The following is a 27652-nucleotide window of genomic DNA, read 5'->3' as shown; positions in this document are numbered from 1 at the left end:
TGTGTGCTGAGAACAAGCCTCCTGTCTATCTTTGTGCCGTTTCATGACCACAGAGGAACAGCTCTCAGATGTGCCTGGAGTACATGGTTGCTATTTTTTCCCTTTTTTCAGAAAGTTTGTTTCCCCCTGGCTTGTTGAGAAATGCACAATAAGCATCTTTACAAACTGCAGCGAATGCTGAAAGCAGAGCAGAGAGCTGTGAGTGGAATCTTAACAGCAGCTCTGCACCTCCGATGAGCTCGATAGAGACGAGCCGTGTGTGTGTGTGCAGCTTTCTCCTGCAGCTCTCTCTGCAAAGGTTACCTGCAGTCAGCTGAAGCATGCCGATGAGACGCTCATCTGAACGGCCGGAGGCCTTTAAAGAGCTCCTCTACATTCGACAAACCAATGAAGCAGTGGAGGTTTTAATTTTTACAACGTTTTTATGCTGCAGGTTTGAAGCACCTTTCTGCATATGGAACAATCAGCCCTGTTCTGTCAGTTCTCCCTTTACATCCAACACTACACCCACTGATGTTCAGGGCACAGACGAGGGGTGGCGTGATAAAGGAGCCCTGTGAGCAGACTGGTGTTCAGAAAGAGCTCACTTTAGAGCAGACTTAGACCGGTGGCTGGTAGCTGCATGGTGGCTACAACACGTGACGGCGCCAGCTTGTGCTGCCATGATGGTCACATTTTGGCTGCATGTTAGCTGAACATCATGCACACGTGATGGATGACATACAGTAGAGAGGCATTTTCCACCTTTTGTTCTAAAGTTGTGGTGTGGAACCAGCAGATTCTGGTCTCTAACACCCTGACTGTCCCCTTAACTCTTTCATTCATAAACGCTGTCTACCTCTGACACAGCTGCTGCTCCGTCCAAGCTAATCGCTCCAACGGGGTGCTCAGACGTTCCCTGATCTCCAGGGACGGTCCCGTTTGAAGAGACCCGTCCTTGAATGTCCCTGATTTTACTGTGAACTTCTTCCTGTAACTACTCCAAAGTTCCTTCAAAATAAAATACAACTTGCATTTGATGAGTAAAAGGCTTTTATTCTGAAGAGGTAACTGCAGGAAATGTGTGGCTGTCATAGGCCAAATAGAAAAATAGTTGATTCCAAAAATGTTGGGACGCTGTAGTAAAGGTGAACACAAGTAGAATGCTGATCTCATGAACACATATTTATTCACAGTAAAACATAAACATCATGTCAGATGTTGAAACTGAGACACTTCACCGTTCCCTGAGAATTATCAGCTCACTTTGAATTTAACGGCAGCAAAACATCTCAAAAAAGTATGGACAGGGTTTACCACTCTGTACCATCTCATTTAAAAACAGTCTGCAATCATCTGGGAAGTAAGGAGACCAGATGCTGGAGTCTTGGGAGAGGAATGTTGTCCCATTCTTGCCTGATGTAGGATTCTACAGTGCCATTTTAATATCTCTCAGAGAAAACCCAAGTAAAAAGAAAATGCAGTGTCTGAACGATGATTTTATTTATTAAGGGAATAAACATCCAAACCTCTCTGTCCCTGTGTGAAAAAGTAATCACCCCCTGAACCTAATACCTGGTTGTTCCATCCTTGTGATGACTGCTAATGAGTCTTTCTCATCGCTGTGGAGGAATGTTGTCCCACTCTTCTTCACAGAATAGTTTGAACTCAGCCATATTGGAGGGTTTTCCAGCATGAACTGCCCGTTTAAGGTCACACCACAGCATCTCAGTTGGATTTAAGTCCAGACCCTGACCGGGCCACTCCAGAACCTTCATTTAGTTTATTCTGATCCACTCAGAGGTGGACTTGCTGGTGTGTTTCTGGTCATTGTCCTGCTGCATAACCCAACAGAGCCTGATCTTGAGGTCGTGAACTGATGGCTGGACGTTGGCCTTCAGGATTTTCTGGTAGACAGCAGAATTCATGGTTCCATCAATCACAGTAAGTGGTCCAGGTCCTGGTCCAGACCATCACACTGCCACCACCATGTCTGACTGTTGGCATGATGTTCTTCTTATCAAATGCTGTGTTATTTTTACTCCTGATGTAACGGGACACACACCTTCCAGAAAGTTCCTCTTCTGTCTGGTCAGTCCTCAGAATATTTCCCAGAAGTCTTGGGGATCATCAGGATGTTTGTAGTCAAATGTGAGATCAGTCTTTGTGTTCTTTGTTGTCAGCAGTGGTTTTGGCCTTGTAACTCTCCCATGATGCCGTTGTTGCCCAGTGTCTCTCTGATGGTTGAACCATGAACTCTGACCTTAACTGAGTCAGTGAGGCCTGCAGGTCTTTGGATGTGGTTCTGGACTCTTCTGGGACCTCCTGGATGAGTCGTGGTTGCTCTCTTGGAGTCATTTTGGTTGGTCGACCTCTCCTGGGAAGGTTCACCACTGTTCCCAGTTTTCTCCATTTGTGGATAATGGCTCTGACCGTGGTTCTCTGGAGTCCCAAAGCCTTGGAAAAGTCTCTGTAACCTTTTATAGACTGATAGATTTCAATCATGATGTGTTTCTCTCTGAGATCTTGTAGCCTACTTCACTTTGTCTGACAGCTTCTATTTCAGGGATTTCTACATTCAGCTAATCTGGAGGTAATCAGGCCTGGGTGTGGACAGAGAGACTGAACTCAGCTTTCCAAGAACTGTGGTTAATCACAGTTAACTCATGGTTTGATCCCAAACATTTTAGTGTGATAAACATCAGAAAGGCACTTCAGCTGCTCAGCAGTCCTGGGGCTTCTATAATACTTTTATGATTCTCTAAATGTTTCTATTGGTCAAAGATCTGCAGTCAGGCCAGTTGAGCACATGAACTCCTCTACACACTGTTGTGATGGATGCAGTGTGTGTGTAAGGCTTTAACATCCTGTCTGGATGGAGCATATGTGTCTCTAAAAGCTCTCTCTACTGTCCAGCATTGATAGTTCCTCTCCAGATGTTAGAGCTGCCCACGCCAAAGGCACTAATGCACCCCCATACCATCAGAGACGCAGAACTGTGTGCTGATAACTGGCTAAATGCACTGTAAGAAAAAATTAGTTGAGCTTACTTAAAAAAATTACGGAAAGTCGTTGCCTCAAAAATTAGAAGTAAACTACACTTGACTTTTGTGAGTTATAAAAACTAGTTTGTTAGTAGTGTGCAGTACTTGTTCTACTTGAACTATTTAAGTATTCACTACTAGTTTAAAATCAATTATTTTAAGTTTTCACAACTGAGATTCAAATGTTAATTTAAGTTTGCAGGACTTAGCCTAAATCATCTACTTTGAGTGTGTAATACTTCACATTTTAGTGCATTGTAAACACTGATAAGTTAATAGCACTCAAAATGTCTTAGATAACTGATCACCTTAGATCATCAGCTAGTACTAAAGTTTTGAAAGTCATCATTTCACCTAAGGTGGACTATCTTGTGCCACTATTTGCAATAATGGCTGTTGGTGACCCACTTCGTCAATGACAGTGTGCCATTTTATTTATTTATCTTATTTCACCTTTTTTTAACCAGGAGAAAACCTCACTGAGATTAAAAATCTCTTTTTCAAAAGTGTCCTGGCCAAGACAGCTGCAGCAAACAGAGTGCATAAAGGTTTAGTGCCCAAAGGCATTCTGGGAAAACTGCAGATTTGCCACAACTCAAATAATATGAGTTATAACAAAAAATACTTAAATTGGTAGAGTACTGTTCAGTTAAAACTGAAATAAGTTCTATCAGCTCATAAAAATAGAGTTCAAATCGCTGTTTTGGATTTTGAAGTTAACACAACTTAATTATACCCCCTTTTTACTGAATTTTTTTAAACTGAGTAAACTTAAGTAAATCAAGCCCTTTTGCTGTGATGGCAAAGAAGTACAATGAACTTGTTTATAATAAGTATTCAGAACAGGTTAAGAAGAACTGAGTAATTTTAACTCAATGTTTATGAGTAAAATGGATGTTGCTTTTTACAGTGTGGCCCCTCTCCCTTTTAGTCCACAGGACACGGCGTATGTTTTCCCACAAGAATTTCACATTTTGATTAATCTGGCCACAGAACAGTTTTCCATTTTGCCTCAGTCCAAAAAAAAGGCGGCAGTATGTCTGAAACAGGTTCACATATGTTTTTTTTCTTTGTTTAACGGAGCTTTAACTGTCAGTGGTGGATGGCACGGCCAACCGTGTTGACAGAGAGGGATTTCTGGAAGCGTCCTGAGCCCTGCAGTGATGTCCAGAGCAGAATCGTGCCTGTTTTAATGCATAGCTGCCTGAGGGCCTGAAGATCCAGAGCGTCCAGTATTGGCCTTTGGCCTTGCTCCAGATTCTCTGAATCTGTTGATGATATTATGGAGTGTAGTTCGTGGGATTTCAAATTCTTCACAATTTTACTTTCAGGAACATTTTTCTGAAAATTTTCCAGAGTTTTTAGACAGTTTCTTTACAGCTGTTGAACCTCTGCCCATCTTTACTCCTGAGAGACTCTGCCTCTGTAAAATGCTCCTTTTATACCGTCATGTTACTGATCTGTTGCCAATTAACATAATTAGTCGCCAAATGCTCCTCCAGCTGTTTTTCACAGGTACCACTTCCTGTTCCAGCCTGTGTTTTCTGACACATTTATGTTGTAACAGTATTTGAATCTGGTAAAAATGTTTGATAGAGGTCTGGGATGGATAAACTCTTTTTCACTCTGCCTAATTTCATTATTTAAATCAAAGTGCAAGCTGAGAAGTAGTAACAACATTTAGCCATGTTATCTTGAAAACTGAAATATGCCTTTACTTCTCATGAGTAACCAGTCTTGAGATTGAGAATTACAGAGTAAATCTCACATTTAAAAAGAGGATTTCTCCTCTGCAGGCAGTGTAAATCGATGCTTCATGCGTCTTCCCGTTTGACTGTGCAGTATCGACACTTTGCACGTCATTTTCAACTGTTATTGGGTGTGCTGTGAAGAAGCATGTGGTGCAGGAGACAGCTGTCAGATCATTTAATCCAAACAAGTGAAAGAAGTCTTTGCATGCTTCAGCCGAATGAAGTGAGCTGTCCTAAGTTTTTAGATGGGATGCAGAGGTTCAGAGGAGAGGTCAGAGTTAATGAGCTGACCGCAGACCTGCAGCGCTCTCAGGCTAATGTGGCGACAGGAGCCGCTGAAGGACGGGTGAAGGAGGCCTGCTCGCTCTCTGAGGAGTTGTGGAGAGAACAGGAGCGAGCGGGCCGGTGACTGTTCCCACCGCTTAATAAGAAGTGACGTTACACAACATAATCCACCTCAGCAGTCTGTACCACGGCTGCAGCGAGTTATCTCTGAGGAGAAGGGACACGCTGCTCAGAAAGCTGCGGCTCTCTGCCCTCTGACGGGCCGGCTGAATCACCACGCGTTCACTAAATTCAAACATTGTCACAAAACAACAATAACACACACAGAGACACATGCACACAGTCTTACTGCTTAATACCTTCTAAGCATACTGGCTGATCTCCTGTACGGCTTAGACCATCAAATAATGACCAGTATTCAACAGAACCTTATTTTCTTTGAGTCATGAGTTTCTGAAGAGGCTTCATGAAGCGATCGATCTACCACCTGGTGGTTTTACACCTCCATGATGCTTCCATTTATCAGACAGTGAAAGGACAGTGGTGGGTCAAAAAAGGCTGACCATGAAGACTTGTGACCTTGACCTCTGACCTATCCAGTTCATCCTTGAGTCAGAGTGGTCATTACTGCAAAATACAAAAAAATCCCTCATAGTATTCTTGGGATACCGTGTTAAAGATAAAGGGATGAAAATGAGCTCCATGATTTTTGACCTATGACCTTCTTAATGTAATGATTTCATCCTTGAATCAGGATTATGAATTCTGTGGTTTGATCTGAATAAAACATTCTTGAATTATCGGGTTCACAAGGTTAACCTGGAGGTAATGGAAAAATGTTTTTGGAGTGAAGGTGTCACCATCCACTGTTAGTGACATCATCAACGACCTCCAGAGGTCAGGAGTGAAGGTATCACCATCTACTGTTAGTGACATCATCAACGACCTCCAGAGGTCAGGAGTGAAGGTGTCACCATCTACTGTTAGTGACATCATCAACGACCTCCAGAGGTCAGGAGTGAAGGTGTCACCATCTACTGTTAGTGACATCATCAACGACCTCCTGACCTCAGGAGTGAAGGTCTCCCCATCGAGGAACTTTTACTAAAGTGGTGGATTTTTGTGTCAAACCCACGTTGTCAGTCTTCAGTAACACAGCAGACCTTGGCCCTCCGTCCCAGTACTTTTGGAGGGGAGTGTACATATATCTGGCTGGGGCTGCTGACATCACAAGAGAATCAGGCCCCTCCCTTCTTACAGAAGGAAGGGCATTGTTTACGCCAACTCAGGCCGTGTGTTGTTGATCAGAAGATGCTTCAGAGCCTGTTTCAGAGAGTATTATCCAGTATAGATGTCAACCTTCTACGCTAATCTTTTGTTCAATTAAAATCCAAAGTTGCTCTTCTTCTGCAGAACTCTATGAAGGTCTTAGGGAGGACTGAAAACCTCTCCCTACAGTCCACGTGAGCGGTCTGTTCTCAGGCAAGCACAGCGAGTTTTGTCTGAACCATCTCACATCCTCAGTATAAACTTTGACCATCTGGTAGGCAATACAGAAACCCAAATACAAACTCAGGTGTTACTCCATTCTCTGTTTTGGACTGTGCCAGAGGAGGTCAGAAACGTCCCAGATCACTGTAGACCACATGCTTTAGACAGTGGACTTCAAAGATAGGGCCCTAATCTGGGTGATGGTCCTGAGGAGAGCTCTGAGTTTAGTCAGACAGGGGTATCTGCCCCCCTTTATGATCGCCTCCTCCTCCTCTCTGGTCTCAGATGCTTCTTCAGTCATCAGAACTATTCACTGTGGACAAAACATTCATATCACTCCCACGCTGTCAGCATGCAGCTGAAGAGCAGATTCTGTTTCTTCCACCATGTTATTGGCTGTTTCAGCCAGAGACCGATTAAAATATCAAAGCCCAGTTTTGATCATTTATGGCAGGTGTTACTTCACCAACAACATTCAGTGTTATTACTTTCCCTGAATGCCTCCCTTCAGAGTATTCTAACTGTTTATGGTGGAGTCCATCTCTCCCACGTGGACCATAAAGCGAACCCGTGCGCTCATATCATGAGAACAGGCCGGACCAGATGACGCCGAGGCATCTCAGTGCACCTGTTTCATTTAAAGAAACAATAGTAAGAGGATATTAATCCTGATCATGTCTTGTACTGCGGGAAGTCTTTGAGAGTCATTTAAATGAAAAACAACTTCATAAATGGTTATGGGATGTTTTACTTGAAGGTTCATGTGCTGAGACTCTCCTGTGGCTCCATGATGAATGTTTGATTCTATCGTCTTAGAAAAAAAGATTTGTATCATTTCAACTTTCCATCTTATGCTCCTGAAATATGATTCTTTACTTTTATAGCCTAACTCTATGTCATGATGTAACTTTCCCAGCAGCCTTTGGAGCAGCCAGTGAAAGTTAAATCTGAGGTTACTGTGTGATTTCAGGCTCATACTGTTATAGTAAATAAGATTCCAGCCAAAGTCAAACTCCCACTATCAGAGACAGATGGACGGGCGCTCTGTTTGCATACGTCCATCCAAGACAACATGGCTGTCTCTGTTTATCAATGCTGTAGTTACAGGGTTCCCACACACACTTAAAACATCTCATTTATGACTTTTTAAGAACATTTTTAGACCTGGACAGAGAAAGACTATCACCACTCTGAACGGCAAACATTAAAAATGAAAGGCATGTGAGATCTTTCCTGGTCCACCAGACTACAGCTGATTCTCCTGGACCATAGAAAGATATTTCTGTGCCAACATCACCCAGATTATTTCTAGGACGTTTGAATGACTGTTCTGTCAACAAACCACAAACTGATAATCATATATGTAGTGCATGTGTTGTTTTAAAGTGCACTGACGTTTATATGAAGTTAAATCTGTTTTAGGTGGTGATGTAGTGAAATATTTACTTTGCTTTTGTTTATTTAATCTTGATTTTTATAAACAGAGGTTTTCAGGAAAAGTTTTGTTTGTTTGTTTTAATGGATAGAGAAAGAGGACAGAAAAAGCTGCTGTCTTCTTTAGATCTCTAAAGTGGAGTCATTTATGTTTGCAGAGTTGTTCACACACTACTTGTAAACTGAGTCAGTGATAATCAGAAACCACCATCAGACAGGACGCCTTTAAACAAGCTGGATGCCTTTCTTTCCCACCAGGGGGCGCTCTTACGAGTGTGTTAAAATTATGAATTAAAAAAGAATCAAAGTATGAAAAATGTAAGTAGAATCCTGGAAAAGACTAAAGATAACAGTCCAGCTACATGAGCACACTGAGAAACCTCAATGTTTGAAAACTTGACTACTAAACAGAACGAGGCTTGTTCACAGTGGTTAATGTAAGAGGAAGGTCTGTGAAGCCATGCTGTTGTGATGGATGTGGTCTGTGGTTTAGCATGGTCCTGACAGAGACGTTGTCTGGATGGGAGCATATGTGTCTCTAAAAGCTCTCTCTCCTTTCCAGATGTTAGAGCTGCCCACGCCATAGGCACTAATGCACCCCCATACATCAGAGACACAGGCTTTAGACCTGAGCCAGGAGAACCAGCTGGATGCTCCAGATCCTCTTTAGTCCACAGGACACGGCGTCTGTGGTTTCCCCTGACCTCAGAACAGTTTTCCATCTTTCCTCTGACCTCAGAACAGTTTTCCATCTTTCCTCTGACCACAGAACAGTTTTCCATCTTTCCTCTGACCTCAGAACAGTTTTCCATCTTTCCTCTGACCTCAGAACAGTTTTCCATCTTTCCTCTGACCACAGAACAGTTTTCCATCTTTCCTCTGACCTCAGGACAGTTTTCCATCTTTCCTCTGACCTCAGAACAGTTTTCCATGTTTCCTCAGTCCATGTTAAATGAGCTTTGGTCCAGAGAAGACGGCGGTGTTTCTGGATCCTGGTCACATATGGCTTCTTCTCTCCATCATCCAGCTTTAACCGTCATTGGTGGATGGCACGGCCATCTGCGCTGCCTGTTTTTAATGCGCTGCCAGCAGAGGTTCTAAAGTTTACCAGCATCTTGGCAGTGGGTGAAAGCCTGTCCAGTACTTGATCCTGAGTGTCTGTCTTCTTACTCCATGACTCTCCCTTGTCTCTGTTCTTTGCTTCATCTGTCATCATCCTCCTCTGTCTCTCTATCTATTCCACCAAACAGTGCTGAGTCAGTGACCGGCTCCTTCGGTCTTTGAACTGGTGCCTTAAACCAGCGGTTACTTCTCTTCAATGCTGAAAGGCAGCTGGAAGTTACTGTTCAGTCACAGTTTTGGAACGATATTTTAAAGTGGTTATGTATGTAGTGTTGCTTTAAACAACTTGGCTATATGAAATTAAAACTAATAGGAACCCAAAGATTGAGCCTTGAGGAACCCTGCAGTCTAAGTTAATCCTTGATCAGGCCAGGCTGCTGGGTGTAGTTACCATGAGGGTTAAAATCTCTTATAAAACTTGAGTTTTGCAACAACTTAATGCAGAAAAAGAAGGCTTGGTGTCTGGAGCTGCTAATGTCAGAGGTTACTCTGGGACTTAGAGTAAAACCTGACTGTCCTGATTGATAAAAGAAATAAAATAGAGATGTACATATGATCGTGAAAAGCTAACCTCGTCTCCTTCTTTCATTCCTGCAGGACTACACCATCACCATGTACTTCCAGCAGTCCTGGAGAGACAAACGCCTTTCCTACACCGGCATCCCCCTCAATCTCACCCTGGACAACCGTGTGGCAGACCAGCTGTGGGTCCCTGACACCTACTTCATCAATGACAAGAAGTCCTTCGTCCATGGAGTGACAGTGAAGAACCGGATGATCCGACTGCATCCCGATGGGACCGTGCTCTACGGCCTCAGGTGAGAGATATTTTTATTTTTTCAAATGGATTAAAGGAGTTTCAGGTCTGCTGCTCCTGCAGCCTGGAGTCTGAAACAGGAGACCTGATGTCTGGAGGAGCCGGTCTCTTTATAATTGTAACCCGTGGAATTAGATTGCCACACAGGGAACAATAGCTTTGGGGTTCTTGTTGCTGAGTTTTTATTTTACAACTGAAAAAATACGGCAGTGGCCTTTTAAGTCTCCACCTAACAAGCTCAACAGAACTCGTGGATGGCGCCGAAAATCCGAACACATCTACCTCAGCAGAGCTGTTTTTAGCCCTTTTGCATTTCCACAGAAACAGCGCAGTCATTTGAGCAAAACCCCAGAATTGTCGCGTGTGGTAAACAGGAAGAGAACCAGACCATGATGCACTTGGCGGAGTGACGTTGTTTGCAGAGTCAGAGTCAGAGTCATGAACTCTGACCTTAACTGAGGCCAGTGAGGCCTGCAGGTCTTTGGATGTGGTTCTGGGTTCTTCTGGGACCTCCTGGAGTGTTTTTGGTAAGCAGACCACAGAAGGACTGCCACTGTTCCCAGTTTTCCTCCTTTGTGGATAATGGCTCTCATTGTGGTTCGCTGGAGTCCCAGAACTCTGGAAATGGTTCGTAACCTTTCCCAGACTGGTACATGTCAGTGACTTTGTTTAATGTGTTCCTTTCTGAGATCTTGTGGCCTGCTTCAGTTTGTCTGACAGCTTCTATTTAAGGATTCTTGTTCCAGTCTGGACGTGGCTGGTGAAACTGAACTCAGCTTCCTAAAAGACGTGTTTAATCAAAGATAATTCATGATGTAACAAGGAGAGGGCAATTGCTTGTTCACATAGGGCCATGTAGGTTTGGATGCTTTTTCACTTTATGATCTAAAAACTGCACTGGGGCGGTTTGTGGCTGAGTGAGGATGAGGGTCAGCACCTCCAAGTCTGAGACCGTGGTCCTCTGCCAGAAAACAGTGGATCGCTCCTTCTGGGTGGGGAGGGTGTCTTTGCCCCAAGTGAAGGAGTTCAAGTACCTCGGGGTCTTGTTCACGAGTGAGGGTAGAGGGGGCCGTGAGATCAACAGACAGATTGCTGCAGGATCTGCAGACGTTGTACCACCACTGTGGTGAAGAGGGAGCTGAGCCGGAAGGCAAAACTCTCATTTTACCTCTAGATCTTTCTCCCAACCCTCACCTAAGGTCATGAACTCTGGGTAAGGACCAACAGAACACGTGATCGGAATGAGATTCCTCAGGAGGGTGTCTGGGCTCAGCCTTAGAGATAGGGTGAGGAGCTCGGACATCTGGAAGGATCTGGAAGTAGAGCGGCTGCTCCTTCACTAAAGGGAGCCGGTTGAGGTGGTTCAGGGATCTGATAAGGATTCCTCCTGGTCCGGAGGTCTTCCTGGCACGTTCAACAGGAAGGAGACCCCGTGTAGACCCAGAACTCGTTGGAGGGATTATATATCTCATCTGGCCTGGGGACGCCATGAAATCCTTCAGGAGGAGTTGGAAAATGTTGCTGGGAGGCGGTGTTGGGTAGTGTTACTTTTTAGATTACTGTGTTACTTACTGAGAAAAGTAACTTTACTCTTAACTCTACTCTTTCAGGTTATGTTAGTATGAAATTAAAATGTCTAAATTATTTTTCAGTGCACTGTTTTTGACTCATTTCTAAAAGTTTGCCATGAGGAAATGTTCGGCCCTTTGGTTGGCTAATCCATAACTCTGGATGAAATCTGCACTAATGTTGATGTGTAATCAAACGTTTGTTAAACGCGGTTGATAAACAGAGACTAAGGTCCCGCTGTGGCTGAACTGTATTTATGCTCATACAGACACGTCTTCATCGCTCCACTGCTTCACTCATCCATGCTCCTTATTTCTTACATACTCATGTCTCGCTGTGTTCGTGACCCCCTATGGCGTATACTGTCGTCTTTTCAACGTTCCTAAAAGGCTCACTGATGCAGAATGTGTCCATATGTTGTTGTGAAGAGCTGTTTTTATTTAGCCTCTGCTTTGGGGACAGTCTTAGCCAGAGGCATGATGTTTCCTCTACATCTGTTCTATCAGTGAATCCACCACAAACTTTTGTCCATATAGTTTAATATTTTTTTTATTTTTGCACCATTCAACCCATTCACAGACCCTCTGGATGCAAACTGAGGATGATTTAATCCAGTATGTATTTGTCCAGCTCTGTCGTCTAAGGATCTAAAGCTGCAGAAACGACGGTGTCAAACGTGTAAATATACTTGGTTGGCAGATTTCAGTCTGCAGTTGGCACTCATACAGATTCTGTCAGCTAATCACAGAGTGAAGGAGGAACTCGATGTAGCCTAATTAACAGAAAATAAGATAAATGTCCTCATTTCAAGCAATAAGATCTTTAGATTAATAATTTCATGAATGGTTGCTTCACACTGCAGAGCTGATGGGCCTTTCTAAAGGGGCTTTTCTCCACACAAGGCCTACGCAGATGCCTTTTTTTTCTCAGCTCCAACAGACCCCAGCTAGAAATAGTCATTTTTCCATGTTTGCACACAAACCCCTCTGCAGATCTCCAGAAGGAGCTTCTGATTAGCATGGAGAGCATTCCTCAAAGGCTTCCTTCAGAGGCTAAGTGTTGCTCTGTCTGTGTCTCCTCTGGAGCTCGGAGGGAGAACCAGCTGGTAAATCATTTATGAAGCCTCTCCTGGTGCAGTGTACACGGCCGTGCCCTCTGCAGCAGAGCGGAGCCACCATGAACCGAGCGGCGCGGAGTTAACTGAGGAAACTGTGGGCCAGTCGCTGTCAATAATTCAGACCTGGAGTTCAAAGGCGCTCCGTGTTTCAGCGTGAGAGCAGAGTGATGACTTGACACTTTTCAGATGAGGGATTTTTTTAAGCTCTGAGGCAGAGCTGCACATTTTAATAAGGTGGAATAAATCAAAGCAAGGATCGGCATCAAATCCTGACATTTAAAACCACCGTAGCACGCCGCTGTCCGTGTTTCACTCTTCATACTGTCACGTCATTTGTTGTGTGTGATTTTATTTCCATGCTCCACTCATGTTCTCTTTGATTTCTCTCCTCAGAGACCTGTTAAAGCTAAAAGAGCTGTTTACAATCCCTCATTTACTCACCTTGAAGACAAACAGAAATCTCAGGGAGCGTTCTCACTCACAGCTCGTTCGCTTTGTTTGGATTCAGATGATAAAATGCTTCCTGTTGAATCTTCCCCTGGGTCAGTTTGTAAAGCGGGCCAAAGCACACGCCACCGAGGGGTGTCCTTCCTCATCGGTGCCATGGGTACTAGTCCAACTTTGCAGTGTAGGACGGCTCCAGGATGCCAGTTATCCAGTTAACCAGCCCTTTAATTATTCCACAAAGATACCTGAGGAAATACAAACACAGTTTTTAAAGGATGATTTCATTTACTAAAGGAAAAACGCCATCCACACCTACCCGGCCCTAGACCTAACCACTGGTTGTTCCATCAGTGGAGAAGAGTTTGTGTTGACTGGTGACATCGCTGTGGAGGAATGTTGTCCCATTCTTCTTTGCAGAATTGTTTAATTCAGCCACATTGGAGGCTTTTCCAGCATGAGCAGCTTGTTTAAGGTCATTTCAATCAGATTTAAGTCTGAACCTTTACTTCTGAGGTCATTCAGAGGTTAACTTGGTGATGTTTTTCAGATCATAGCCCTGAATTATCAACGTGAGCTTGAGCTTTTGGTTTTTCGGTTTTTTTTACATTTTCAATGGAACACCACCTTACCAAAAGTTCAACTTGCCAGTCCACAGATTATTTTCCCAGGAGTCTTAGGGATCATCACGATGTTTTTTTGTTTTTTGGCAGATGTGAGTCAGTGAGACCTGCAGGTCTTAGATGTTGTTCTGGGAATTGTTGTAGGACCTCCTGGATGAGTCTTCAATGCTGTCTTGGAGTAATTTTGGTTGGCCGGCCACTCCTGGGGAGTTTCACCATTGTTCCAAGTTTTCCCACTTTGTGGATGTTGGCTCTCACCATCCCAAAGCCTCAGAAATGGCTTTGTAATCCTTTCCAGAATGAATTTCTGTTTCTAATCCATTCTTGAATTTCTTTAGATCGTGGCATTTTTGAGATCTTTAAGCCGACTTCACTTTCACTCTTTCCAAAAAATGCGATTAATCATAGTTAATCTACCTCTACCAGGGGCCAGATAGGTCTAGCCTCAACCACATTCTGCAGACCAACTCTGCACCATGATGGTGTGATGTTGTTCTACTGATGCAGTGTTGAAGTTGGTTTACAGAATGGATTTCTTTGACTCAAGTCTAGACGCTAAACGCAGCGATACCTGGGGCATGATGGGACATTTAACACCTGGGAACATGGACAATCAGGATTATGAAACGGTGCAGACAAGTTTGCGTAGCCTCACAGTGCTTTAACTGATCAGAGGATAAGAAGGAAAGGAACAGCAGATATTGAAGTGTTGAATCATGTTGAAGCGCTGATGTCCAGTTCCAGCTAACTGGGGTCTTCACCTGGAGGGACACAGGATGCAGCTGCATTTAAACTTGAACTGTTACAAACAGGAATTTCTTCTTTTAGTTAAAAATAATGTTTTCATTAAACTGCAGAGTCCCTTCAGTAATGCAGTTGTCAGAACGGTCTTTTTTTGTCTTAAGCGGTGTAAAACTGGAACATAATAATGCCCAGTATCCATCATTGGCTCCTGAATCCAACCAATCAGAAATCATGTCATGGCAGGCTGTGATATCAAACATGGAGTACCAAAGAATCATTATTCTATCACAGCGTGATGAAGCTTGGAAACAGACGGGTTTAAGACTTTAGAATGAGAACCACAGCCGTGTTCCTGTCTGTCCTTCTTCTATGGTAGATGTAGAAAGAAGACCAGCATGTTTACAGGAGGCGTCGTCTGATTATCGCTGATATTTCTGCAGGTTTTGGTGCTCATGCACAGCGTGGTTTAACAGGTTTGGCTCGCTCTGGACTGCGCCATCATGGCGTGCAGGATTTGGTGAGGGTGTGGCAGGTGGTTGAGCAGCAGGCCTCTGACCGTTGACCAGCACAGGAAAAGAAGCAACATGGCGGAGCCTCAGGGCACCAGTTCATTTAAAAGGAAGACGCTGTGGTGACGGTGGATCAGGGTCTACCAAGCAGCTGCAGACATGCAGGTGTTAATGGAGAGGCCCAGTCCTTACTGGGCTAAACAACAGAATCCTGTTCAGTTTAGATGGAATGAGAAAAACTAAAGCTCTCAGATAAACCTTTATAGTAGATGAAGAAGACAAATATAGAAAATAAAACTGCTTCTGAAAGTAACATTTATAATTTACCGTAGAATAAATCCTGTTTAAAACAAAGAAGCTGAAATATTTCTGTAGATATTTCTGCCTGGTCTTAAAATCTTCCAGTAAAATGAAAAATGATCTAAAGGCACCGAAACATCCATGAAGAGCAGATCGACCGAAACAGGAACAAGAACGTCAGAATGATCCAGATCCAGGACAGACTCCCAGATCTCACCTGCATCCCCCCCGACTACACCTGCATCCCCCCAGGTCTGTTTGTTATTTCAACTCTTACAGTCACCATCTGTGATCGTCAGCATCCTCTAGAACAGCGGTTCTCAACTGGTGGGTCTGGACCCAAAGGTGAGCAGTGAATGTGTGCCAGGACAGAACAATGTGGCTGTCCGTGATGTACAGACGCTCCAAGCGTAGGATTTTTAGGTTTTCCTGTGATGACAGGTTGATTTCAGTCTTTTTCTCTCAGTTTCAACTCATTTATCTGCTTTTCCTCAGGTTACAAACCTGGTTTTCCCAAAGAGGAGTTATAAACTATACATGTCTAGATATCATATTTGACTGAATGCATTAATGGGTCTGTTTTCCAACATCTAAACTAAACTCAGTCAGGCTGTTAGCAGAAAAAAGACCTGCTGAAGGCTCAGGACAGGACAGAGAGTGATCTGGATTAAAGGTCCCGATAAATGCTCTACAACTCTTAATTAATCAATTAATTAATTAATTAATTAAGCATGTTAAGGTGTGGAGAGAAAACATTGGCAGGTGGTATATGCCAAGCATTACCAGTAGCAACCCCGGCCCTGTAGTCTGTCAAACACACGCAGAGGTGAGTGTGTGATCATTATAGTGATTTCATTGAGAATACATGATTGGACAAGAGGATTGGGCTGCATCATTTACAAAGATTAAAAATGAGTTTTTTAATGTAAAAATCACATTTTAAATGATCATAAAATGTGTTTTTATCACACTACTGCGTACCTCATACAGCCCAACTTAAAAACAGCGTAATATCCCTTTAAAGCATTTATGTTTGTAATGTAGAGAACCTTTGTCATGGTTTAACTGGTAACTGCTGCTCCCTGTCTAAGAATTCATTGGTGTAAATTCACTGAACTGTTCATGAAACAAAAATATGATGAAATAATAAATAGATGAATAAAAGGCATACTTGACTCTTATTTTATGGCGGTTATATTTGGTTTTTAGTGGCCCCAGAACATTTTTAAGACTCAAATTGGTCTCAAAATTGTGAAATGCTGGCGTAGACCGAAAGTAAAGACTAAGAGTAGATTCTTGTTGACTGAACTAAAGCCCATGGTTTAAATTAGATAAAGATCTACATTCTTGTCCAGATCCCTGCTCCTCCTTCAGCTCTGAGACCGATCACAATGCCCACTTACTGGGCAGTTATGTCACCAGTTCACAACCGTCCAACGGCAACAGGACTTCAGCGTCCTGTTTCTCCAACAGGTAGAAGCCGGTCCAGCACTCTGGTCTGGGGTCTTGCTTGCCGTCACCGTACCTGTCCATATCTTCAAGAGGGTCTGGCTGCAGCCCTCAAGCAAACCTCTACGGCTGGAGAGCTCTACGGTGGGGCGAAACCTCTTCGCTGGGGCGTGCAGCGTGTTAGCTGTTGTTAGCATGACTACACCGCTGTGCTTATGACACATTAGTGTAGCCCCAGCGTACGGGGCTCTATTTGGCCGTGCAGCAGCACACCCTACGCTATTAAAACCCGACTGCTTTGGTTTAGGCGTTTAAAGCCGACTGGTTAGGTTTAGGGTCAGCCTGTCGGCAAGCGGATAGACCTGAAATTTTGTCGCGGGTAATATACGTCACGCCCCAGCGTAGAGGTTTGCTCGAGGGCTGCAGCCAGATGCCTCTCTATATCTTAGCCTTCGCCGTTATCAGTCTGTACTGAGACCTGCTACCTGGCTTTGTTTACCTGAAGTCTGGTGTGTGACCGAGTGTTTTAAAGCTATGTGCATGAGAGACCCGGGCCCCTGCCAACAGCAGACTCCTCTGGTGTAGATGCCATTCTGCCTGTGGACAGTGTCTGCAGTCTACAGATCATGTTCATCAACCTGCTGAATGTTCTGGTGGCAGCTGGTTCTCAGCAGATTAGCTCAGCCCAGGTGTCAGACACACACACACACACACACACTCAGAGGAAGAAAGACAGAGTGACACAGGGAGAGAGCTGTATCCAAGGACAGACCCAGAGTGTTTTCTATTTATGTCTAAACCAGGAGAGAGCATGCTGGAAGGACAGAGAGCAGTGGCTAGATTTGTCCAGAAACAACACTGGCCTGCCCCGCCTTCATGGCTGAGTGAACAGACGCCCTGCAGGCTGTCCACAACGTTCCCTCTGTCCTCAGAGGTAGAGACACAGAGCACCAGGGCCCAAAAGGAGTCAGGAGTTACGGTTTGATAAATGTCACAGAAAGAAGCGCTAGAACTGGAATAATAACGTCAACGGTAAATGTCAGGAAGGAGTCCTCACACGGGGCACCGGTATATACCATCTACACCTCCCCATACAAACGTCCTCATATAAGGGGACTGGACCGGGACTTCAGCTGAGGTGCAGCTACCCTGGGATTCAAAAATTACCTGAAGAACATCATGGGCAGGCCTGGGAGGAGGGGCCAATAAGACACACCCACTCACTTCCTCCTCACCATACATCTGCCCCATCAGCAGGCCGGTGGCACGTGATCCTCTATCAGACCCTTAGACCAGATCCTCTATTAGTCCCTCAGACCAGATCCTCTATTAGTCCCTTAGACCAGATCCTCTATTAGTCCCTCAGACCAGATCCTCTATTAGTCCCTTAGACCAGATCCTCTATTAGTCCCTCAGACCAGATCCTCTATCAATCCCTCAGACCAGATCCTCTATTAGTCCCTCAGACCAGATCCTCTATCAATCCCTCAGACCAGATCCTCTATTAGTCCCTCAGACCAGATCCTCTATTAGTCCCTTAGACCAGATCCTCTATTAGTCCCTTAGACCAGATCCTCTATTAGTCCCTCAGACCAGATCCTCTATCAATCCCTCAGACCAGATCCTCTATTAGTCCCTCAGACCAGATCCTCTATTAGTCCCTTAGACCAGATCCTCTATTAGTCCCTCAGACCAGATCCTCTATCAATCCCTCAGACCAGATCCTCTATTAGTCCCTTAGACCAGATCCTCTATTAGTCCCTCAGACCAGATCCTCTATTAGTCCCTTAGACCAGATCCTCTATTAGTCCCTTAGACCAGATCCTCTATTAGTCCCTTAGACCAGATCCTCTATTAGTCCCTCAGACCAGATCCTCTATTAGTCCCTTAGACCAGATCCTCTATTAGTCCCTCAGACCAGATCCTCTATTAGTCCCTCAGACCAGATCCTCTATTAGTGCCTTAGACCAGATCCTCTATCAGTGCCTTAGACCAGATCCTCTATTAGTCCCTCAGACCAGATCCTCTATCAGTGCCTTAGACCAGATCCTCTATTAGTCCCTCAGACCAGATCCTCTATTAGTCCCTTAGACCAGATCCTCTATTAGTCCCTTAGACCAGATCCTCTATTAGTCCCTCAGACCAGATCCTCTATCAGTGCCTTAGACCAGATCCTCTATTAGTCCCTCAGACCAGATCCTCTATTAGTCCCTTAGACCAGATCCTCTATTAGTCCCTTAGACCAGATCCTCTATTAGTCCCTCAGACCAGATCCTCTATTAGTCCCTTAGACCAGATCCTCTATTAGTCCCTTAGACCAGATCCTCTATTAGTCCCTCAGACCAGATCCTCTATTAGTCCCTTAGACCAGATCCTCTATTAGTCCCTCAGACCAGATCCTCTATCAGTGCCTTAGACCAGATCCTCTATTAGTCCCTCAGACCAGATCCTCTATCAGTGCCTTAGACCAGATCCTCTATTAGTCCCTCAGACCAGATCCTCTATTAGTCCCTTAGACCAGATCCTCTATTAGTCCCTTAGACCAGATCCTCTATTAGTCCCTTAGACCAGATCCTCTATTAGTCCCTCAGACCAGATCCTCTATTAGTCCCTTAGACCAGATCCTCTATTAGTCCCTTAGACCAGATCCTCTATTAGTCCCTTAGACCAGATCCTCTATTAGTCCCTCAGACCAGATCCTCTATTAGTCCCTTAGACCAGATCCTCTATTAGTCCCTCAGACCAGATCCTCTATTAGTCCCTCAGACCAGATCCTCTATTAGTGCCTTAGACCAGATCCTCTATCAGTGCCTTAGACCAGATCCTCTATTAGTCCCTCAGACCAGATCCTCTATCAGTGCCTTAGACCAGATCCTCTATTAGTCCCTCAGACCAGATCCTCTATTAGTCCCTTAGACCAGATCCTCTATTAGTCCCTTAGACCAGATCCTCTATTAGTCCCTCAGACCAGATCCTCTATCAGTGCCTTAGACCAGATCCTCTATTAGTCCCTCAGACCAGATCCTCTATTAGTCCCTTAGACCAGATCCTCTATCAGTCCCTTAGACCAGATCCTCTATTAGTCCCTCAGACCAGATCCTCTATTAGTCCCTTAGACCAGATCCTCTATTAGTCCCTTAGACCAGATCCTCTATTAGTGCCTTAGACCAGATCCTCTATCAGTGCCTTAGACCAGATCCTCTATTAGTCCCTCAGACCAGATCCTCTATTAGTGCCTTAGACCAGATCCTCTATCAGTGCCTTAGACCAGATCCTCTATTAGTCCCTCAGACCAGATCCTCTATCAGTGCCTTAGACCAGATCCTCTATTAGTCCCTCAGACCAGATCCTCTATTAGTCCCTCAGACCAGATCCTCTATTAGTGCCTTAGACCAGATCCTCTATCAGTGCCTTAGACCAGATCCTCTATTAGTCCCTCAGACCAGATCCTCTATCAGTGCCTTAGACCAGATCCTCTATTAGTCCCTCAGACCAGATCCTCTATTAGTCCCTTAGACCAGATCCTCTATTAGTCCCTTAGACCAGATCCTCTATTAGTCCCTCAGACCAGATCCTCTATCAGTGCCTTAGACCAGATCCTCTATTAGTCCCTCAGACCAGATCCTCTATTAGTCCCTTAGACCAGATCCTCTATCAGTCCCTTAGACCAGATCCTCTATTAGTCCCTCAGACCAGATCCTCTATTAGTCCCTTAGACCAGATCCTCTATTAGTCCCTTAGACCAGATCCTCTATTAGTCCCTCAGACCAGATCCTCTATTAGTCCCTCAGACCAGATCCTCTATTAGTCCCTTAGACCAGATCCTCTATTAGTCCCTCAGACCAGATCCTCTATTAGTGCCTTAGACCAGATCCTCTATCAGTGCCTTAGACCAGATCCTCTACCAGTCCCTCAGACCAGATCCTCTATTAGTCCCTCAGACCAGATCCTCTATTAGTCCCTCAGACCAGATCCTCTATCAGTGCCTTAGACCAGATCCTCTATTAGTCCCTCAGACCAGATCCTCTATTAGTCCCTCAGACCAGATCCTCTATTAGTCCCTCAGACCAGATCCTCTATTAGTCCCTCAGACCAGATCCTCTATTAGTCCCTTAGACCAGATCCTCTATCAGTGCCTTAGACCAGATCCTCTATTAGTCCCTTAGACCAGATCCTCTACCAGTCCCTCAGACCAGATCCTCTATTAGTCCCTCAGACCAGATCCTCTATCAGTGCCTTAGACCAGATCCTCTATTAGTCCCTCAGACCAGATCCTCTATTAGTCCCTTAGACCAGATCCTCTATTAGTCCCTCAGACCAGATCCTCTATTAGTCCCTCAGACCAGATCCTCTATTAGTCCCTCAGACCAGATCCTCTATTAGTCCCTTAGACCAGATCCTCTATTAGTCCCTCAGACCAGATCCTCTATTAGTCCCTCAGACCAGATCCTCTATTAGTCCCTTAGACCAGATCCTCTATTAGTCCCTCAGACCAGATCCTCTATCAATCCCTCAGACCAGATCCTCTATTAGTCCCTCAGACCAGATCCTCTATTAGTCCCTCAGACCAGATCCTCTATCAGTCCCTTAGACCAGATCCTCTATTAGTCCCTCAGACCAGATCCTCTATTAGTCCCTCAGACCAGATCCTCTATTAGTCCCTCAGACCAGATCCTCTATTAGTCCCTTAGACCAGATCCTCTATTAGTCCCTCAGACCAGATCCTCTATTAGTCCATTAGACCAGATCGTCTATTAGTCCCTTAGACCAGATCCTCTATTAGTCCCTTAGACCAGATCCTCTATTAGTCCCTCAGACCAGATCCTCTATTAGTGCCTTAGACCAGATCCTCTATCAGTGCCTTAGACCAGATCCTCTATTAGTCCCTCAGACCAGATCCTCTATTAGTCCCTCAGACCAGATCCTCTATTAGTCCCTCAGACCAGATCCTCTATCAGTGCCTTAGACCAGATCCTCTATTAGTCCCTCAGACCAGATCCTCTATTAGTGCCTTAGACCAGATCCTCTATCAGTGCCTTAGACCAGATCCTCTATTAGTCCCTCAGACCAGATCCTCTATTAGTCCCTTAGACCAGATCCTCTATTAGTCCCTTAGACCAGATCCTCTATTAGTCCCTTAGACCAGATCCTCTATTAGTCCCTCAGACCAGATCCTCTATTAGTCCCTTAGACCAGATCCTCTATTAGTCCCTTAGACCAGATCCTCTATTAGTCCCTTAGACCAGATCCTCTATTAGTCCCTCAGACCAGATCCTCTATTAGTCCCTTAGACCAGATCCTCTATTAGTCCCTCAGACCAGATCCTCTATTAGTCCCTCAGACCAGATCCTCTATTAGTGCCTTAGACCAGATCCTCTATCAGTGCCTTAGACCAGATCCTCTATTAGTCCCTCAGACCAGATCCTCTATTAGTCCAGACCAGATCCCAGACCAGATCCTCTATTAGTCCCTTAGACCAGATCCTCTATTAGTCCCTTAGACCAGATCCTCTATTAGTCCCTAGACCAGATCCTCTATTAGTCCCAGACCAGATCCTCTATTAGTCCCTCAGAGATCCTCTATTAGTCCTCAGACCAGATCCTCTATTAGTCCCTTAGACCAGATCCTCTATCAGACCAGATCCCTTAGACCAGATCCTCTTAGTGCCTTAGACCAGATCATTCTTAGTATCCTTAGACCAGATCCTTTAATGCAGATCCAGACCAGATCCTCTATCAGTGTCATGATCCTCTATCTAGTCCCTCAGACCAGATCTCTATTAGTCCCAGGGCCAGATCCTCTATTAGTCATCAGGCTCAGACCCTCTAGACCAGATCTCTAACAGAGGATTAGACCAGATCTCTGATAGTCTGGTCAGACCAGATCCTCTATTAGTGAGCCTGCATCACTGATCCTATCTAGGAGACCAGATCCTCTATCCTAGTCCCTAGACCAGATCCTCACAATGATCTGAAGATCCTCAGTGGCCCAGAGCTGGTCCACTGACAGGTCACTGAGATCATGCCATCAGACAGGAGAGTTTAATGGAGGATCTGGCCTAGTTGGGTCCACTAACTGTTTTAAAGCTCAGGGATCACCTGAATCATCATCTGCTCCTGCCAGTGCTGCAGGACCAGATTTCACTCTACCAAGATTTCTCACCCCCTCCCGGTTTGTCATTTCAGTGAAGGTATGGCTCAGCCAACTACGAGGTGGCTTTCATTTGGAGCGTATGAAAAAGCAGAAGAGTCTATCGGCCTAACTGAGTCTGAACCTTTTCAGATTTTGGAGCAGTGAAAAGTTCAGGCCTCCAGAATTCAGGACACATCTTCTCTGTTTCGTTTAGTCTGAGATGTAGAACAACCTCTAAGCTGGAGACAGGCCATTTACATCAGTATGAGACAGCAGTCCTCGCTGAGTAACTGAGTTTATATGAGAATAAGTTCTTTACAGTGAACTTCATTAAAACAAACATGACGTGCTTTCAAATGGCATTAGCAGTGACAATAGCAGGTGAAAACATGACGTTATAAATACTTCTCCCCCCATAATTTTGCAGTTGAGGGTTTCAAGGGGTCTCTTGTGTCAATTAAGGGGTCTCAGACCCTCCTAGACCCCCGTATTTCACACAGTGCCTGTAGTTTTTGGCCACCACACACGTGACCTGCATCCAGATTCTGCTGTGGTAGCCCATTTCTTCCTGGGAGTAGCCACTATTCATGCTCTCTCTCTCTCACCCACACGTCCAGATGTGGACCCAGACTAAAAACCAGATTTTCATCAGTTCTCTGACGAAGGAGAAGTTTAAAATGAAAAGAGGATCTGGGATGGGAGCCACTGCACACTTTTTAAAAGCTTGGATCACGCTACATCATATCTCTCCTCGTCTCTGCTTTTGTCTCCTCAGATTTCCCTCCTTCTATTCTCTTATTTGACTCCCCCTCCTCTTATTCCTTCTTTCTCTTTCTGAAGGTTTTATTCCAGCGAGGAGGCCGTTTCCATTTGGAGCGATGAAAAAGCAGAAAGTGGGCAGAAAACTGTCGATCCTTTTCATGACGTTGTTGTCAGTTTGATGGTTCAGGATCCAGATGATTCAGGACGGAGCAGGTTTCTCTCTCTGTTCTCGCGTTAAAGCAGAGACGGGGGTCAGAACAACCTCTGGAGCTGGAGGACGAGGCCGACACAGGATAGAGAAAGACACAGTCCTCTGAGTAGCCACCAGGGGCCGCTAAAGCAGAGAACGGAGGTAAATCGATGAACAGAAAACCAGTTCACATCGATCCTGACTGACCCTGTTAGTCCAGATGAGGGGTTTTCAGCTGGTCCAGCCTCCAGACCACTAAATTCCTTAAAGGGTGCACGTTTATCCAACGAATAATTTTACAGTCTGGATCTTTGAAAGGAAAAATATCTGAGAGAAATAAGAGACTTCTGTATGACTTTATAGTGAGAGATGCTGAGTGAGGAGGGTAACTGTGACTGCCATGGCTGTCACTCTAAGCAGGGTTAAATGAGTCTAAGGTCCCAGCTGTCTTTAGCCATGTGTGGCACAGACGAGCATGATGAAGATGTCAGTACTCAGGTTGTTTCTTGGACTTCTCCTTCTTTCAGGAGGGAAACTTTCTTAAAGTGGGGGTATTATTTCTTTTTCAAGTCTTTCCACCATCTCTCTGATACCCATGTAGGAGCTTCACTGGTTTACAGCTCAAAAACTCCTCCTGTTCCCCACATTGAAAAACCCTGATTTTAACCTCCGTCTGAAGCGCTTCGTTTTTGCTGCGGTCTCTTGAACCCCCCCAACTGGCTGATTTTCCGGAGGCTGGCCGGCAGCAGGACTCAATATTTTGTGCCCGCCCCCTCCAATGTGGTTATGTTTAGGTACTTGTAAACGCTGAATGAACCGGTCTGACTGAGTAAAATATGGCGAATGTTGATATCCGTCTAACGTGTTAGACCCGGAGTCTGATCCTGATAGTTTGGAGAGAGGGGGGGAAGAAAACCAGCAGCAGAGAAGGATGGAGCAGGACGAATCTGTTTGGTAAGTGTTTAATTACTGTGGCACTAAATGGCTGAAGGCCTTGTGGGAGCGGTCTGTTCCACTCTGCCGGCAGCATGGATGAACCATGAACCAGTCAGGGCATCCTATTGCGATGACCTCATCAGTTCGCTCCATCGAAGTCTCGTCTCAGGAAGATCTCAGAGAGATTCCCAACGAACCGTTTTCATCAGTTTACAGTCTAATTCCAAGATTTCTGCCGCATACGTTTATCCTTCGGTTTGAAAATTTGCAGACGTGGAGTATGGACACCCAGCATTGTGACTTTATATTCATGTTTTAAAATCAGAAAAGTATAATACCCCCTCTTTAAGGTGGTGCTTGGTGAACACATTAACATCACCTTCCTTTAAATAAATGCTCTGTTATTCTGAACATTTACATGGATGTGAGTCTCTCCAGATTCTTCAGTCTGAGGCGTTTTCGAGCCTGCAGAGGCCAGATTTACAGTTTCAGTTAGAGACAGAAGAAAGATCCTCAGAATGGTTCTGACCTGTAGAAAGTTCCAGTGCCAACCACAGGAATATCCAGCAAGTTACTGTTGAGAACCATTATGGGGGGGGGTTGCTGCTTCAGACAGCGCAGGTATTCCCACTGATATCAGGCTCAGGGTCTGGATGAACGTTTCTAAGCTGTTCAGTCTGATGAGTCCTCAGACCAGCATAACTAAATAAATAATAATAAATAAATAAATAAATCACCCTCCATCTACTTCAGATGTAATCCAGCCTTTCTAACAACAGCTTGCTTTGCTCTCACACTCCTCCATAGATTCTAATACGGCTGATCTGCTCTCTGTGTTACAGTCAGTATGATGTTATATGCCACTCACTATATTAAAACCAAGCTAATGATGTGAAATCATGAAGTTCTTTCCTTTTTTGTCTTAATCTCCTCTGCCCTGAAATATTTGGAAGCTTTTCTCACAGTTTCTGAAGGAGCTGGGGAGATTTCTCTCCACAGCAGCACACTGCAGAATCATTATCCCCTGAAGGTTCCCACAATTATTCATCCAGCGTGCTCTCTGCTGACACACAGCTATATTTAGGTTTGCCAAAATGACCTCAGCACTGACTGGCGTACACGTTCGGATATTAGCGGCTCCGTATCTGCGTTTGGCATTAAACGGCGTGCAGCATGCTCTGTTACAGCACAGATGCAGCAGACCTGTTCTCTGTTTGTTTCTGAGGCTGCTGGAGGACGGCTGTCCTCAATAACCAAAAAAGATAAAAGATGACAGAGCAGCTAAGTTTAGTCGGAGCCGCTGGGCCTGTGCTGATGCTCTGTTTATAAAGCTGCTCGTCATGGCGCCGTATATAGGCCTTCATGAGAGGAGGGCTCACAGAGAGACTGAATAGCCATGGGGGGGGGGGTCCATAAGCAGAGTCCAGGATGTTATGTAACACCCCCAGTCTTATGTATAATCAGTTCAACCTGATATTAGATTCAAGGTTTTTAAAAGGCTGTTTTCACCTTAGGTTTAAACTGTTTGGTACCATTCCTGAGCACAGTTGGTCCCCTTTAACTGATTCTTTTCCGAGTTATCTTTAACCATCAACTAAGTATTTGGGGTAAAACATATTTCAAAGCAGGATTTTAACTTATGTATTTTTGGTAATTTGGGACTTGATTTTATCTTTTTTGTTTTCCCACTGTACCTAATGGTTAGACTGTTTAAATTAGTTAATTAATCCGTGGACTATTTAAGTGTGGGGTTTGAGAAAATGCTGCAAAAAATGTTCTAAACTTTGGAAAACGCAGTCAAATTATAGGAGAAAAACTAGTAAACAGTAACAAAGAGGAACACATTTAGAAGTACTCTCAAAGTCAATTCAGATTAATCACAAATGCATCAGAGTCAGCTACAGAACTTCTTTCTTTCCTGGTTTTTATGACTAACAGCACCAGCTGTGGCTTTGGCTCAGTGAAAAACACCATCAGTGTCTTTCGTCGGAAAGTGAGCGGTGCAGATTAGACATGAATCTGACATCCTCTTCATGCATCAGTTTTTATAACTTTAAGATAAAAAATTATTAGACACTGGAAATGCTGACACCTTTGCATTGTTATGGAAAATTATTTCACAAAGCTGCAGCAGTTTATTTCTGCCATTCTCTCCAGGTTGATACAGACATGAGGCCTCTGAATAACCGTGTGTGCGTGCCTTGAGTGTGTATGTGCGCATTTGCTCTATCTGATTGGTCACCAAAGTCACATGACACAGAAAACAGTGCAGCAGCGGACCTTTGGCACAACGGACAGACGAGAGCGACTGCAAACAAACAGATGGGGTGCATGGTTAGACGTTTTTTTTAGAGTACTCATTTAATATCGATATTTTTAAAAAGTACTCGTTACCAAATGTGACTGAAGCCAGATAAAGTTCCTGCAAGTCATTCCGGCATTCGGCATTCTGGTGGTTGAGAAAAAAGGATACAAAGTCGTTTTCATCAAAATGATCATTTTTCATTTTTTCTCATTTTATGCAAGTCTGACATTTAAACTACTCATTCAATGAAAAAAGTAACACAAATGTGATATTTAATAGCGTTAATTTTGTGTTTTAAGATGCTCTATTCTCACAGTTTCTGCGGGAGATTGAGGGGAGGGGAAAGCGAAACTGCTGGGTGATAATTGGCCACTCAGCCTGCCAGTGTTCCCAGTTTCTCCCATTGAGATGGACAATAACAAACACCACATGGCTCAAACGCCACCCCTCTCGGCATGTATACAGCTGTTTCTAGTTCTAGTAAACTTCAGGATCACTGGACAGTGAAAGTTTGATGAAGGCAGATTTCCTGTGGGAATATTTTGATGAGCGTCACCAGTCCGATCCAGAAGCTTGGTTTGGGTGGACTTTATGTAAATGTGGCTCTGTTGTTCACACCCATCACCCGACCTGCCTGAAGGTAGGAGAA

At 44.4% G+C, this 27652-nt stretch overlaps 1 protein-coding gene across 2 annotated transcripts in view; it reads left to right on the top strand.

The window, feature by feature from the left end:
* The window catches only part of gabrb1 (gamma-aminobutyric acid type A receptor subunit beta1), a 139768-nt gene that overhangs the window by 49495 nt on the left and 62621 nt on the right, over positions 1-27652 (top strand). For both annotated transcript variants that reach the window (XM_041812800.1, XM_041812799.1), the window contains exon 4: positions 9704-9924. In XM_041812800.1, coding sequence (XP_041668734.1) covers positions 9704-9924 — 221 coding nt within the window. The remainder of the gene's footprint in view (positions 1-9703; positions 9925-27652) is intronic.

Source organism: Cheilinus undulatus, linkage group 18 (genome assembly GCF_018320785.1).
Source record: "Cheilinus undulatus linkage group 18, ASM1832078v1, whole genome shotgun sequence".
Taxonomy (NCBI): Eukaryota; Metazoa; Chordata; class Actinopteri; order Labriformes; family Labridae; genus Cheilinus; species Cheilinus undulatus.
The sequence above is the reverse complement of the archived record's forward strand: the minus strand, read 5'-3'. Positions and strand labels throughout refer to the sequence as shown.